Source organism: Doryrhamphus excisus, chromosome 14 (assembly GCF_030265055.1).
Source record: "Doryrhamphus excisus isolate RoL2022-K1 chromosome 14, RoL_Dexc_1.0, whole genome shotgun sequence".
Lineage (NCBI taxonomy): Eukaryota > Metazoa > Chordata > Actinopteri > Syngnathiformes > Syngnathidae > Doryrhamphus > Doryrhamphus excisus.
The window spans coordinates 7,341,507-7,352,717 of NC_080479.1; the positions used below are offsets into that span (position 1 = coordinate 7,341,507).

The 11,211-nt window shown below is 41.8% G+C and overlaps 3 protein-coding genes across 4 annotated transcripts; all 3 read right to left on the reverse strand.

Annotated features, from left to right (window-relative positions):
• Nucleotides 1-93: 93 nt before the first annotated feature.
• On the reverse strand, nt 94-4,523 carry rrm2b (ribonucleotide reductase M2 b). The gene is made up of 9 exons (XM_058046875.1): nt 4,297-4,523; nt 3,582-3,746; nt 3,386-3,502; nt 3,167-3,300; nt 1,492-1,586; nt 1,279-1,412; nt 822-926; nt 634-747; nt 94-564 (listed from the first exon to the last, which is right to left on the reverse strand). The coding sequence occupies exons 1-9, from the start codon at nt 4,369-4,371 to the stop codon at nt 412-414; spliced, it is 1,092 nt and encodes a 363-aa protein (XP_057902858.1). The 5' UTR covers nt 4,372-4,523; the 3' UTR covers nt 94-411.
• Nucleotides 4,524-4,665: 142 nt separating this feature from the next.
• On the reverse strand, nt 4,666-6,353 carry LOC131101600 (nuclear transport factor 2-like). 2 transcript variants are annotated; one of them, XM_058046888.1, is made up of 5 exons: nt 6,172-6,353; nt 5,608-5,728; nt 5,466-5,537; nt 5,002-5,100; nt 4,666-4,898 (listed from the first exon to the last, which is right to left on the reverse strand). In XM_058046888.1, exons 2-5 carry the CDS (start codon nt 5,710-5,712, stop codon nt 4,782-4,784), a joined length of 393 nt encoding a protein of 130 aa, XP_057902871.1. In that variant the 5' UTR covers nt 5,713-5,728; nt 6,172-6,353; the 3' UTR covers nt 4,666-4,781. The 2 variants fall into 2 exon arrangements, with proteins under 2 accessions (XP_057902871.1, XP_057902870.1); XM_058046887.1 differs by having other exon boundaries at nt 6,064-6,350.
• Nucleotides 6,354-7,210: 857 nt separating this feature from the next.
• On the reverse strand, nt 7,211-10,655 carry bloc1s4 (biogenesis of lysosomal organelles complex-1, subunit 4, cappuccino). The gene is made up of 5 exons (XM_058046885.1): nt 10,262-10,655; nt 9,510-9,581; nt 9,315-9,416; nt 7,898-8,032; nt 7,211-7,816 (listed from the first exon to the last, which is right to left on the reverse strand). Exons 1-5 carry the CDS (start codon nt 10,568-10,570, stop codon nt 7,718-7,720), a joined length of 717 nt encoding a protein of 238 aa, XP_057902868.1. The 5' UTR covers nt 10,571-10,655; the 3' UTR covers nt 7,211-7,717.
• Nucleotides 10,656-11,211: the final 556 nt, after the last annotated feature.

Genomic DNA, 11,211 nt, shown 5'->3' on the forward strand with positions numbered 1-11,211 from the left:
AAGTTTGGACCCTTTTGTACTTGGTATCAGGCCATTACCAGGATTTGTAGTATGTACTGTAAAGCTACTCCAAAAATCGTGATTTGTATCAGCAGTTATACTTAAATGCATCAATTTCATCTTACTGAAGTAAAAGACAATTTGTGTTTATAAAACCTTTATTTTGCATCAAACATGAGCTGATCAAACTATATGTCATAGAAGCATTTTGCCATAAAATATACTTTTTTTAAACAGATACAACCCATTGAAATCAAATCTTTTTAAAGCTCCATGCTGTTAGTCCTACATGGCAAAATGTATGAATGGACAAATGCTGTAACTCAATCATATTTTATTTTTTACACATGTTTTGGTATTTGCAAGCAGATGCATAAATAAAATTAAATATAAATATAAATATCCCCAGTGTCAGAAGTCCGCATCCAGAGTGAACTCGCAGTCCATCATGCTCGACATGACTCCTAACCTCTGATACTCGCCGACTCGTTTCTCAAAGAAATTGGTCTTTCCCTCCAGGGAAATGGACTCCATGAAGTCAAACGGGTTCTCCGCCTGGTAGATCTTGAATCATAGGATTGCCAAGATGATGACTGACTATACGACAGGAACTTATCGAACAGACTTATGTACCTTGGAAAGTCCCAGGTCGCAGAGGAGGCGGTCGGCCACAAACTCGATGTACTGCTTCATCAGGACGCTGTTGATTCCAATGAGGTCCACGGGCAGGGCCTCCGTCAAAAACTCCTGTCTCAGCACGACACAACATTTATTCCTTAACATTTAAGCTCAGGCCAGTCCAAAAGACATCATGGGCTGACCTGTTCGATGCTAACGGCCTTGGTGATGATGTCCTTCACCCTGTCCTCTGAGGGCTTCTTCCGGAGGTAGCTGTACAGCAGGCAGGCGAAGTTGCAGTGCAGTCCCTACAGGAGGTGACATCATAGGACATTCCACACAACTAGCACCATTCCGAGGGAAATCCACACTTGTTTTGGGACCTTTGCTCATCATCCACAATCCTTATGTGAAGCATAAAACGAAAAACAGCTAAAAAGCGGCAGCTCATTAATGCTCATGACGGGACACAGCTATTGCGCTTAGAAAGCCCGCTATTAAAGCACCTCCAACAAGGTTTTATGGTTCTGTATGCATGTAGTGACAGGCACATTGACATTAACATGGAATACTCAACAGTATTCCAAGCCATGTTTGCGGTGAGTCCATTAAGTCCATGTCTCCCATAAGGATTGCGATTGATGGTAAAAATCATCCTACCTCATCCCGGCTGATCAACTCATTAGAGTAGGTGAGGCCCGGCATGAGGCCTCTCTTCTTCAACCAGTAGATGGCGGCAAAGGATCCAGAGAAGAAGATGCCCTCCACTGCCGCAAAGGCCACAATTCTCTCCCCTGCCAGCACAAATAAATAATAAAGACTGTTAGATGCATGCCTATGAATGACTTCCATGACTGGGAATGACTTCCTTACCAAATGTGGACTGGCTGTCATTTATCCACTGGAGGGCCCAGTCCGCCTTGCGCCTCACACAAGGCATGGTTTGAATGGCGTTGAATAAATAGTCCCTGAACGGAAAAAAAGTAACGTTAATTTAATAGGCTGTAGTGTATTGTGGCGTATAATATCGGGCTGTGAATGATAAAGCGGTGTGACTGGATATCCGGTTTGACAAGCACCGGGTATCACAAGACCAGCAACCGGAGTCTCTTAATGAGAGTCTGGGCTGCCGGCGAATTACAGCAACCGGATTTATCTCATTTATTATGTATTATGTAAACATATGACATCAAACTCTGATGAATACAGAGCCACCATCCACCAGTATGAGCCTGGAGTTTGTTTTTCAGAGAGGTTGTGCAATACAGATATGCACATTAGGACTCAATAACATCATCAAAACTACCTCTATGCTTTCCCACAAGGTATCAGCATTTGGGGCCAAATATGAGATGAAACAAAAAGGGAAAATACAGCATATATAGTATCTATATATTATACCATACTCTACTCTAGTCACTTCACTGCAATACTGTACATATTACTGCTATTATATATTGTCATATCCATACTGTTTATAATGTGTATAATCTACAATAGCCATATTATAGTCATTTCCATACCCTAGTCACTCCATTGCAATACTGTATATATTACTGTTATTATATATTGTCATACCCATACTGTTTATAATCTGTATAATCTACAATAGCCATATTATAGTCATTTATATCCCTGTACATATCCTCACTGTATTATAGTCATAGCCTGTATAGTTTTATTTACATAGATCTGTCCATACTAATGTACTTATAAAAATTGCACTTCTGGTTGGATGCTAACTGCATTTTGTTGCCCTGTACAAGTGACATGAGCAATAACAATAAAGTTGAATCTAATCTAATCTATCTATCTGTGCAGCGTAGGACAGAGTTAAATGTTGCATTGAAGTGCTGTCAAAGTGGGTCAGGTCACCGCTTGCAACAAATAACAAACATGCAAAAATTGGGGGTTTCTAACTGTATATTACTTTTTGAATAAAATATTTCCAAAATTGATTTATTTACATAAAATTGTATGTACTTATTTCAAATTATTAGTTTTTTTTCTCTGTGGTTGGGTCCCCCCTTGTTTTTTTTTTTTTTAATTTTATTTACTATTTTACTGTCATGGTTGTCGTATTTTATATTCTATTCTTTTCTTGCGTGACCGCAAGCTGTTCCAACGTAACTGAAATGGATCAAAATATGTTTATTTGTCCTACAGTTGATTAATGGATATATAAAAGTCTGAATTTAATTCATAAATTAAGAATTTAATATATTTTAATAGCTTCAAAATTCTTCATGAACTACATCACATAAGAAAGGCCAAACGGTACTGTTTACTTATTTTTTGCCTATGAACAAATATTTTCAATGTAGAAAATGTCCCCCATAATCCAACTGAAATTGCCGTTTTGAGGCTTCAAAAGCAAACAAGATAACGACGATGCAACAGATGCTAAAGCCACAAAACGGTTGGAGTGGTCAGGATGCATCCTGTTGTGAACAGCTGCACATTCTAACAGCTCCTTTGCTCCTTCAAGCATCGTTCCCCAAAGCCATTGTTGTCATTAAACCACAAAAATAGAAAGCAATCGGTTGACCTTTCCTTCAGGTCTCGGATGTACGTGTTGATGAGCATGCTGTACATCTCCGAGTGAACCGTCTCTATCAGGATCTGGAAGCTGTAGAAGGAGCGTGCTTCTGGGACCTGCACCTCCTGGCAGAACCTTTGCACCTGCAAAAAGTAATTTACACAAAAAAGGTGTCATCTCCACCAATGATGTGTTCTGGGTCACAAGGTACATTTCATGAACTCTCACCAGGTTCTCGTTGACAATGCCGTCACTGGCCGCAAAGAAGGCCAAAACGTGAGAGATGAAATGCTTCTCCTCTGGTTTTAGACGGTCCCAATGCGGCAGGTCTTTGGAAAGGTCCACCTGGGAGACAAACAGCATTACAAGACTTGTAACCATAACATTACATTAGAAGAGGAAGTGATAAAACGGTACTATTTACCTCCTCCACTGTCCAGAAAGACGCCTGCGCCTGCTTGTACATCCTCCAGATGTCGGGGTACTGGATGGGGAAGATGACGAAGCGTCTGGGGTTCTCTCGGAGCAAAGGTTCTTCTTCTGTCTGGGAAACATTCTGGCAGTCTCCATCTTCTTCTTTTAAGCCATTCTAGATTTAGAAAACACAATGTTCTGACTCATAAATGTAGGACTTCAACACGCGGTTCTAAAGAAAGTAATGCTACTAGTGATGTATGAATCCAAACTGAAAAGCTATCAGCTATTCATGGTCTGGACTCCATTACCAAATGAAAAATTAGATACTTTAGTTGAGCTCATGTCAAGGCGGGCTGATGGAGAATGCCCAACTAAAGTTATGGCAACTATATCCATTTCAGCACATTTTAATATTTGATATTAGTCATAGGAAAATGCTTTGATAACTCTTCGTTACATTAATACAATGTTTTCTTGTAGTTACATGTCAACTCTCGCGCTTGCGCATTGACGACGACCGGCTCACCAAAACAAAGGACACTGAGAATATACGCACAAAATGTTGCAACTTCCATCAGCTATACACCGCAAAAAGTCCTGTTTTTACATACATAACATTCATTTACGGGTAATTCTGTCGCTGACTGATGTAGCGTGTAGCTAGCATTAGCATGCAATGCTAGTAACTTACATATCTACAATGGCGTTCATATATATCTTACCCGGTCTCTGCTGGCGTTAGCCGTCTGGTTGGCACTCAAACATTCCATGTCTTTATTTCTCGGTGTCGGTGTCATTACGGTGGACTTTCAAGAGTCGACACATCCACCTGGTACGTTGCTGTTAAATGTAAGCCATTTACAGCAACAGACAAGAGGGACAGTGGGACCTCTAGCGGCCAGTCGTGGTAATGCAGGTCACCGTCGGACCTGTCACACTTACGCACATCTCTCTCTGGAAAACTCCAGCAAGGATTCTGCCTGTGGGATGCTTGATTAGGCTGTGACGTTGTACCTAAGGCTCTGTCCTACTCTTAACTCTTCTATCTACAAAATCAAGCAATTTGAGACAAATGACACCTGACATCAGTATTCTGGAAAAAAAACTCTTTTACTAGCCTGGCACACTGACATGTCATATTAATAGCAGGATCAGCAAATACTGAGGATCTTTGAAAACTTGTCCATATCAACACCACCGTCGATTGCTACACCGGTATGTTGTGTATACCCAATCGGAAGACATCATTCGTGCAGACCCAGTTACAGTTGTTGACCTTCAGCATGAACACTTGATGAAAGGCCATTGGTGGATCGTTGTCAGTCTGTTGCATAACAAAACATGAATGCATCATCAAGTTGTGTGTCTGCACTGTTCATCATTTGTTGGACACGTTTCCTCCGATAGTGGCCAACTGAAGAGCTTACCTTTAGCTGTCCAAACACCATGATGAGTATGCTATTGTCCACTGTAGGCTGCACATCCTGGTCTGTGATAATGTGCTTAATTTGCTGGAAGGGCAAGCTCTGTGGAAGCAAGCACAACAAACGCCATCACTCCTAGAATATCAACTATAGTGACACAGAACCTTGAAAAAAAAGGTTCTGCATTGACATAACTCAAATTAGCTTAGCAGGTTAGAAAATTGTTTTTATTTTTCTAAAGTTTCTGTGCCTCCCCTCAAGTCTTTGAAAACCCCTGCAATGTAGTGGAACATACGTTTAGCTCGTGTAACTCTTGGGTATGGGTATGTGTCTTCTAATTGGAGCAGGTTGTCAAGCAACATGCCTGTGCAAAGGTCAAATAATATTGTCTATTGTTTAATCTTAGTCATATCTAACCATAGCCATTTTTTTTTAAATGCCTGTTATCTGCATGAAGTGATACCTACAGTAAGCTTGCTACCGATGGCTTCTCTCCCATGGTAGAAGCTTCCTTCCCACGTCATAGTGGCACCTTCAGCCTACAAAATGAGCAGACACGGGTGACACAGTGGCATATTGAAGCATACAAGCAATATAAGTGGAGCTCACGTATAGGTTAACCAGGTCCATCCTGTTGGTGTTATCAAACTGGTTGTAGTACACCTGCACAAAACCTTCGCCGATCTTTTGCCAGAAGTTGTCGCACTGCTGCATGGCTGGATCTTTGGAACTGCAAAATGAAAACAAACAGAAGAGTTGCCCGTGTGGGAATGGAAACAATGCACAGATCTCCCCATAACAACGTGAGGTACATCAACGTAAACACACACGAAGGGAACATTTGAAGCTAAACGCCAAGAAACGGGGAGATTGCATCCAGAGCTACAGTACAATCAGTGGACACACTATACGTCAACAGGATGCTAACACATGGCTACAGTTAGCATAAGTGACGTTTTCCCCGTATATGCTAAGCTGCCTTCAAAATTTATGGAGAAACCCGTGTCAAATAATTCAACAAAGTAACCAAAGACAAATTATATCAGTTCATATGGAGAACTTTACCGTGTCACACGTTAAAATCCACTTTATTCGATCACCAACCGGCCTCTAAGCCTGTAGGGATGTGACGCGAGGGGACGGGCAAATAAAAAATGGAGGACTCGCGCTAACCTCTCAACCTGCTGCGTCACCTACGAGTTGGCCAATGAGAGGGCGTTAAAGAGCCGCGTGCTCCCCTCATCTGGCTTTATTTATCCTACGTCATCGTTAACCCTTCTGTCTCAAGTGCGAGGAGGCATGGCAGGTTAAGGCTCCCTCGGGGAAATGTCGACCACCATCATAGGTATGAAAACCTGAAGCGAACGCACTGAGCTCAAGTCTCGGAGGGCTAAGAGAGTTACTCTGTCGCGCGAGAGTTTATCTTACCCATAATGCATCGTAGCGGCGTCATCCACGAGGCGGCAGTAATGAATATCGAATATTGGTTTGATTGGTACAAATGTTTTTTTTTAAAAACTGATGTCTTCGTGTCGTAAATCCTTTAATTTTGACTGCGACAATATAATTAATAGGGCGATTCAATTGCAAACAGCTTAAGTGGTGACTTGTTTCAGTTTGGATTGCGGCTAAACAGCAATGGACGTCCTCCGGTGTTATATGACCAATTTTAAAACATTTTTGACACCGCTTCAAGACGATCAAAAGATATGAATCTGCTCGTTTCTAGTTTTTATTTCAATGCCAACAGAACAACCTATCGCCAAGCCAAATGCTGCCATGGCAACAGTGTGGCAAGCTAGCGGTCTTCTGCGCCTACGTATGCCAACTTCCGGGGTCGTCTTCGAATATTTTTTGCGGACACAAATAATTAATCGACGTCAGATGTTATAAAAGTTTATTATATTTGAAAATGTGATGAAAATAAATATGTGACGTCCTGTTTTGGGGCCAGGGATGACTCAATCATAGAGCCACTAATGTGATCATTGTTGCTAACAAGCTTGGGGTGACGTCACATCTATAAGGTCCAGTTGTCTTGCCAAAAAGCTCCCAGCAGTGTAAAAAAAACTCAGGCACATTTTTACTACTAAGCCAAACTTTGATGCACTTGTGCAACTAACGTGTGTAAATATTCAGTGTGCTTTTTTAACGACAAATTTCCGCCACCAAATATGCAGCCAGTAATAAGCTAAAAAGTAGTATATTGAAATGGAAGACGTCGAGTACTTGACGATAAGGTTGATATTGCTTGCAGTGACTGATTAGACATTGAAAAACTGACTGACAAAACAGCATGCAGATTTGTACAAAGACAACAAACAGGAAGGATATTTATACCAAAAAAAGCTTCTGTGTTGATTCTTCGCTTAGTACAACTCCTCTTATTGTACCTGCGCTGACGGCCGCTATAGGAGCCCTCAGGTTTCAAGCTACCAAACCACATTGTTTTCTTCACTTTGCGCATTAACAAATGAGATAACATAACAGTTTAGGCACTTCTTAAAAATAAAATCACTTTTTGCTACAGTTCAGTGCTCGATGGTGCCATGAGAGCCAAACACAAGCCCATCTCCTCCTCGATGTCCAGTGATTGAGAAACCAGCTATTGCTTGACTGAGCAGGCTGAACGGAGAGACCCTCTCCTTGCAATCTGCGGCAGAAAAATGTTAATTCTTTCTCAGAGAGTCTCTCTCGAGGTCAGAACGCTGCAGCCGTGTCACTGCTCGGGCTGAGATGTGATGTAATCGTCCGTGCGGAACACTCTGGGGACTTCTTGGCGCTGCTGTGGCGCTGATCTTCTCGGGCTGTTTGGTTTCTATGATCGATGAAAAATCATAAAAACTGCATAACACATAGAAGAAATGTACATTCTCGTGTGAAATAAGTGGACTCTCACGTTTAAAAAGCCTGGGACGCTCATTGTGCGGAGGATCTTCTTGAACGCGCCCGGCAACGTTCCCAGTTCTCCTTCCGCCTGTGTGACCTGCTCCTCCATGGCGCTGACATTAGCGCCCACCATCTTTACGAAGCCCTGAAAGCACAAATTCATTCAATACCTCAACATTCAATTGAAACCTGTTCTGAGGACGGGTCTAGCCCCCCGGAGATGCACAGGATATGAATGAATGTAGTAGACATTTTAAAAAATCCAAAAAACAAATAAGGACCAAGAACCGGGATATAACTTTCCCACTTTTGGACAGATTTAGTAGAGATACTCAATTGTTTTAGGCCACCATTAAATTTACACAAGTACACACAAGCTACACTGCTAAACCACTGCTCAAGCTCTGCAACCATTCTGTCCAGTGGACAGTGATATATAATAATTCATTCATTCATTCATTTTCTACCGCTTTTTCCTCACAAGGGTCGCGGGGGGTGCTGGAGCCTATCCCAGCTGTCTTCGGGCGTTAGGCGGGGTACACCCTGGACTGGTGGCCAGCCAATCACAGGGCACATATAGACAAACAACCATTCACACTCACATTCATACCTATGGACAATTTGGAGTCGCCAATTAACCTAGCATGTTTTTGGAATGTGGGAGGAAACCGGAGTACCCGGAGAAAACCCACGCATGCACAGGGAGAACATGCAAACTCCACACAGAGATGCCGGAGGGTGGGATTGAACCCTGGTCTCCTAGCTGTGAGGTCTGTGCGCTAACCCCTAGACCACCGTGCCGCCCATATATAATAATTATATAATAATAATTATTCTATTATTAATTAGCCTATTATTATTACTATCATCATTATTTTTCCGATTATCACTACTACTAGTAGTAGTAGTAGGCTAGTATTAGCCTGCTTATTGGCTTGCTTATTAGCCTGCTTTTGCCCGATTATATGAAATTTGTCAGAGATTAAAAATATATATATATAAAAAATCTATAAAAAAATATCAAAATATTTAGGGGGTCTTAAGAACATTTTAGGGGGGCCCTATTATATGAAATTTGTCAGATTGTTTGTAAAAAAATCAATAAAAATATATAAAAAATATCAAATTATTTAGGGGGTCTTAAGAACATTTTAGGGGGGCCCTATTATATGAAATTTGTCAGAGATTTTTTGTAAAAAAAAAATCAATTAAAAATACCAAATTATTTAGGGGGGGGGATTAAGAAAATTTTAGACATTTTTAACCTCTAAAATAGGCCTAATGACGCCGCTGGCACACACATTAACACTTTATTGAGGTTGGATTATCTTGCAATATACAGTATGTTGCCAAAGTGAAAAAAGTGATTCCAGCATATAAAACCAAAGATATGTCAACACCCCTAAACTACAACCACCCTGACTTACCTCTAAATTGTCTATCCGTCTGTATATTTGTCTCATTTCCTCAGACTTCTGCTGGATTTGAGGTAGGTTTTCATTTACTATCTGGGAGGTATCTGTACGAATCTGAGGATGTAACACAAAAGGATGCACAGCAAGTGAGCCTAACGCATACATGAAATCAGATAAAACACAAATAGAGAATATATATGCTCATACCATATCCAGCATGCCAACAAACTCGTCTACTCTTGTCAGCATTTCCTCCAGGCTTTTCTCCAAGCACAGAATCTAGAGGGAAGGGTTGGCGGTTCAGGCCAAAATATGGCAAGCTTAAATTCAATAAATTACACTGACAGACAGCTTTTTGTCTCCCTTCCTGTCAGCCAACTGGGTCATGCAGCATTCAGTCAACTTGGCTGTAAACTCTAAAGCTGTGCCACCAGCCCCCCATCCAGTATTTCCAATACTTAACATGCGTACATGTAAAATCAACTTGCCTCTTGTAACTTGTAATAATGTCATAGTGGTGATATTTCCTATTGTTATTGCTTAACGGTAACATACAACATAAATAATAAAAGACCTTTACACATGACAAGAGAAGAAAGATTACAGGCAATGCTTGTGATCAATGAGAAATGTTTTCCTGTTACTCACTTTGTGAATAATGGATGGCAAAGTATGTTTTTTGCGCAATTCAGAACACAGTTCAAGTCGGAGAATGTCGGTTTAGTGAGCAATGAACAAGCTGAGCTTCGATTACACGCTAATTCGGGCTTTAAATATACGTCAAGCGCTGTCAATTTAGTCAAGTCAGATCAAGACATAAAACTAGAGTTTGCCCCTGTGCGGAAAACTCTACCCTGAGCTGTCAAAATAGACAGTGTTGCTTAGCAACGTCGCTAGCCACTATCCTTTCAGCTAGCGTGTTTACATTGAGCACAACTTCCGCCATTACCGGCACTAACCTCTTCTCCGGCCGTCGCCCTCACGTAGGAGGAATACGTGAGGGCCGTTTGGGTCAGGGCATCGTCGTCCTGCCCCGAGTCGTGCTGGTGAGGCTGCTCGGCGTCGTGGAGGCTCGGACTCGCCGAGACGACGTTAGCCGCCGCTCCGAAGCTGGGGCTCTGAGACACCGTGCCGCTGCTGAGGATGTCGCTCACCATCGACAGGCTGCTGGCACTCTGCGAGACGATGCCGCTGTCTCGGCTGATCTCGGCGCTCGACTCCTCCAGGGGGGACAGGAGGCCCACCCTGTCCATGCGCCGGTTGTCCATGTCGCCTGGCCTCGCTGTGTGCTATGCTACTAGACGGACCCTGCCGTGTTTGGCTAGTCAACTGACAGGGTCACGTGTGCGGAAGTCGACGGTGGCTTGCGAAGGTCCAAACAATCTAAGCCAACACAACGCGAACAATAACACATTTGTGGTTAATCTTACATATCCCGTAAAAGAACATACGCCTAAGTTATTTTATATTTATTGTATTATTATATTATATTATTTGGGTTATGGAATTCATGTCGATTACAAATTCAACCGCCAGAGGGCGGCATTAGCCATTACATAGCGAAGGAAAACAGTAACATGGTTGCATTTAAGTTTTTACTGTCTTGACTTACACATTTGATGGAGAATAAAGTGCTTGGGAGTCAGGTCAAGTTAACATAAATATGATCCAGCTCAACTTTACTGGTAAACAAGGAACCTTGAGTGTTTTTGCACACAAATGAGACAAACTAGATTGATGTCCCATCCAATAACCATCTGTAAGCTGTTTGGACAATGTGGCATCATGGGTAATCACTGGAGAAATATGTTCATTAGCCGAGAGGTGACAGAGGTTTCGTGCTCCAGAGTCCAATTAAATAAGATTGAAATATTTCAAAATGAGAAGTGAAAGTCCAAATAGAACAGCA

What these genes read in the sequence shown, in the direction of transcription:
- LOC131101600 (XM_058046888.1), bottom strand. Translation starts at nt 5,712, where the DNA reads ATGCAGCAGTGCGACAACTTCTGGCAAAAGATCGGCGAAGGTTTTGTG. An exon ending in TGGACCTGGTTAACCTATAC is followed by an intron (nt 5,538 to 5,607) that starts GTGAGCTCCACT and finishes CTCATTTTGTAG; the next exon opens with GCTGAAGGTGCCACTATGAC. An exon ending in CCATCGGTAGCAAGCTTACT is followed by an intron (nt 5,101 to 5,465) that starts GTAGGTATCACT and finishes TTGCTTCCACAG; the next exon opens with AGCTTGCCCTTCCAGCAAAT.
- rrm2b (XM_058046875.1), bottom strand. Translation starts at nt 4,371, where the DNA reads ATGACACCGACACCGAGAAATAAAGACATGGAATGTTTGAGTGCCAAC. An exon ending in GCATTGTCAACGAGAACCTG is followed by an intron (nt 3,301 to 3,385) that starts GTGAGAGTTCAT and finishes TACTTTTTGCAG; the next exon opens with GTGCAAAGGTTCTGCCAGGA. An exon ending in TGACAGCCAGTCCACATTTG is followed by an intron (nt 1,413 to 1,491) that starts GTAAGGAAGTCA and finishes TTGTGCTGGCAG; the next exon opens with GGGAGAGAATTGTGGCCTTT.
- bloc1s4 (XM_058046885.1), bottom strand. Translation starts at nt 10,570, where the DNA reads ATGGACAACCGGCGCATGGACAGGGTGGGCCTCCTGTCCCCCCTGGAG. An exon ending in TTGTTGGCATGCTGGATATG is followed by an intron (nt 9,417 to 9,509) that starts GTATGAGCATAT and finishes TTACATCCTCAG; the next exon opens with ATTCGTACAGATACCTCCCA. An exon ending in GACGGATAGACAATTTAGAG is followed by an intron (nt 8,033 to 9,314) that starts GTAAGTCAGGGT and finishes TTGTGCTTTCAG; the next exon opens with GGCTTCGTAAAGATGGTGGG.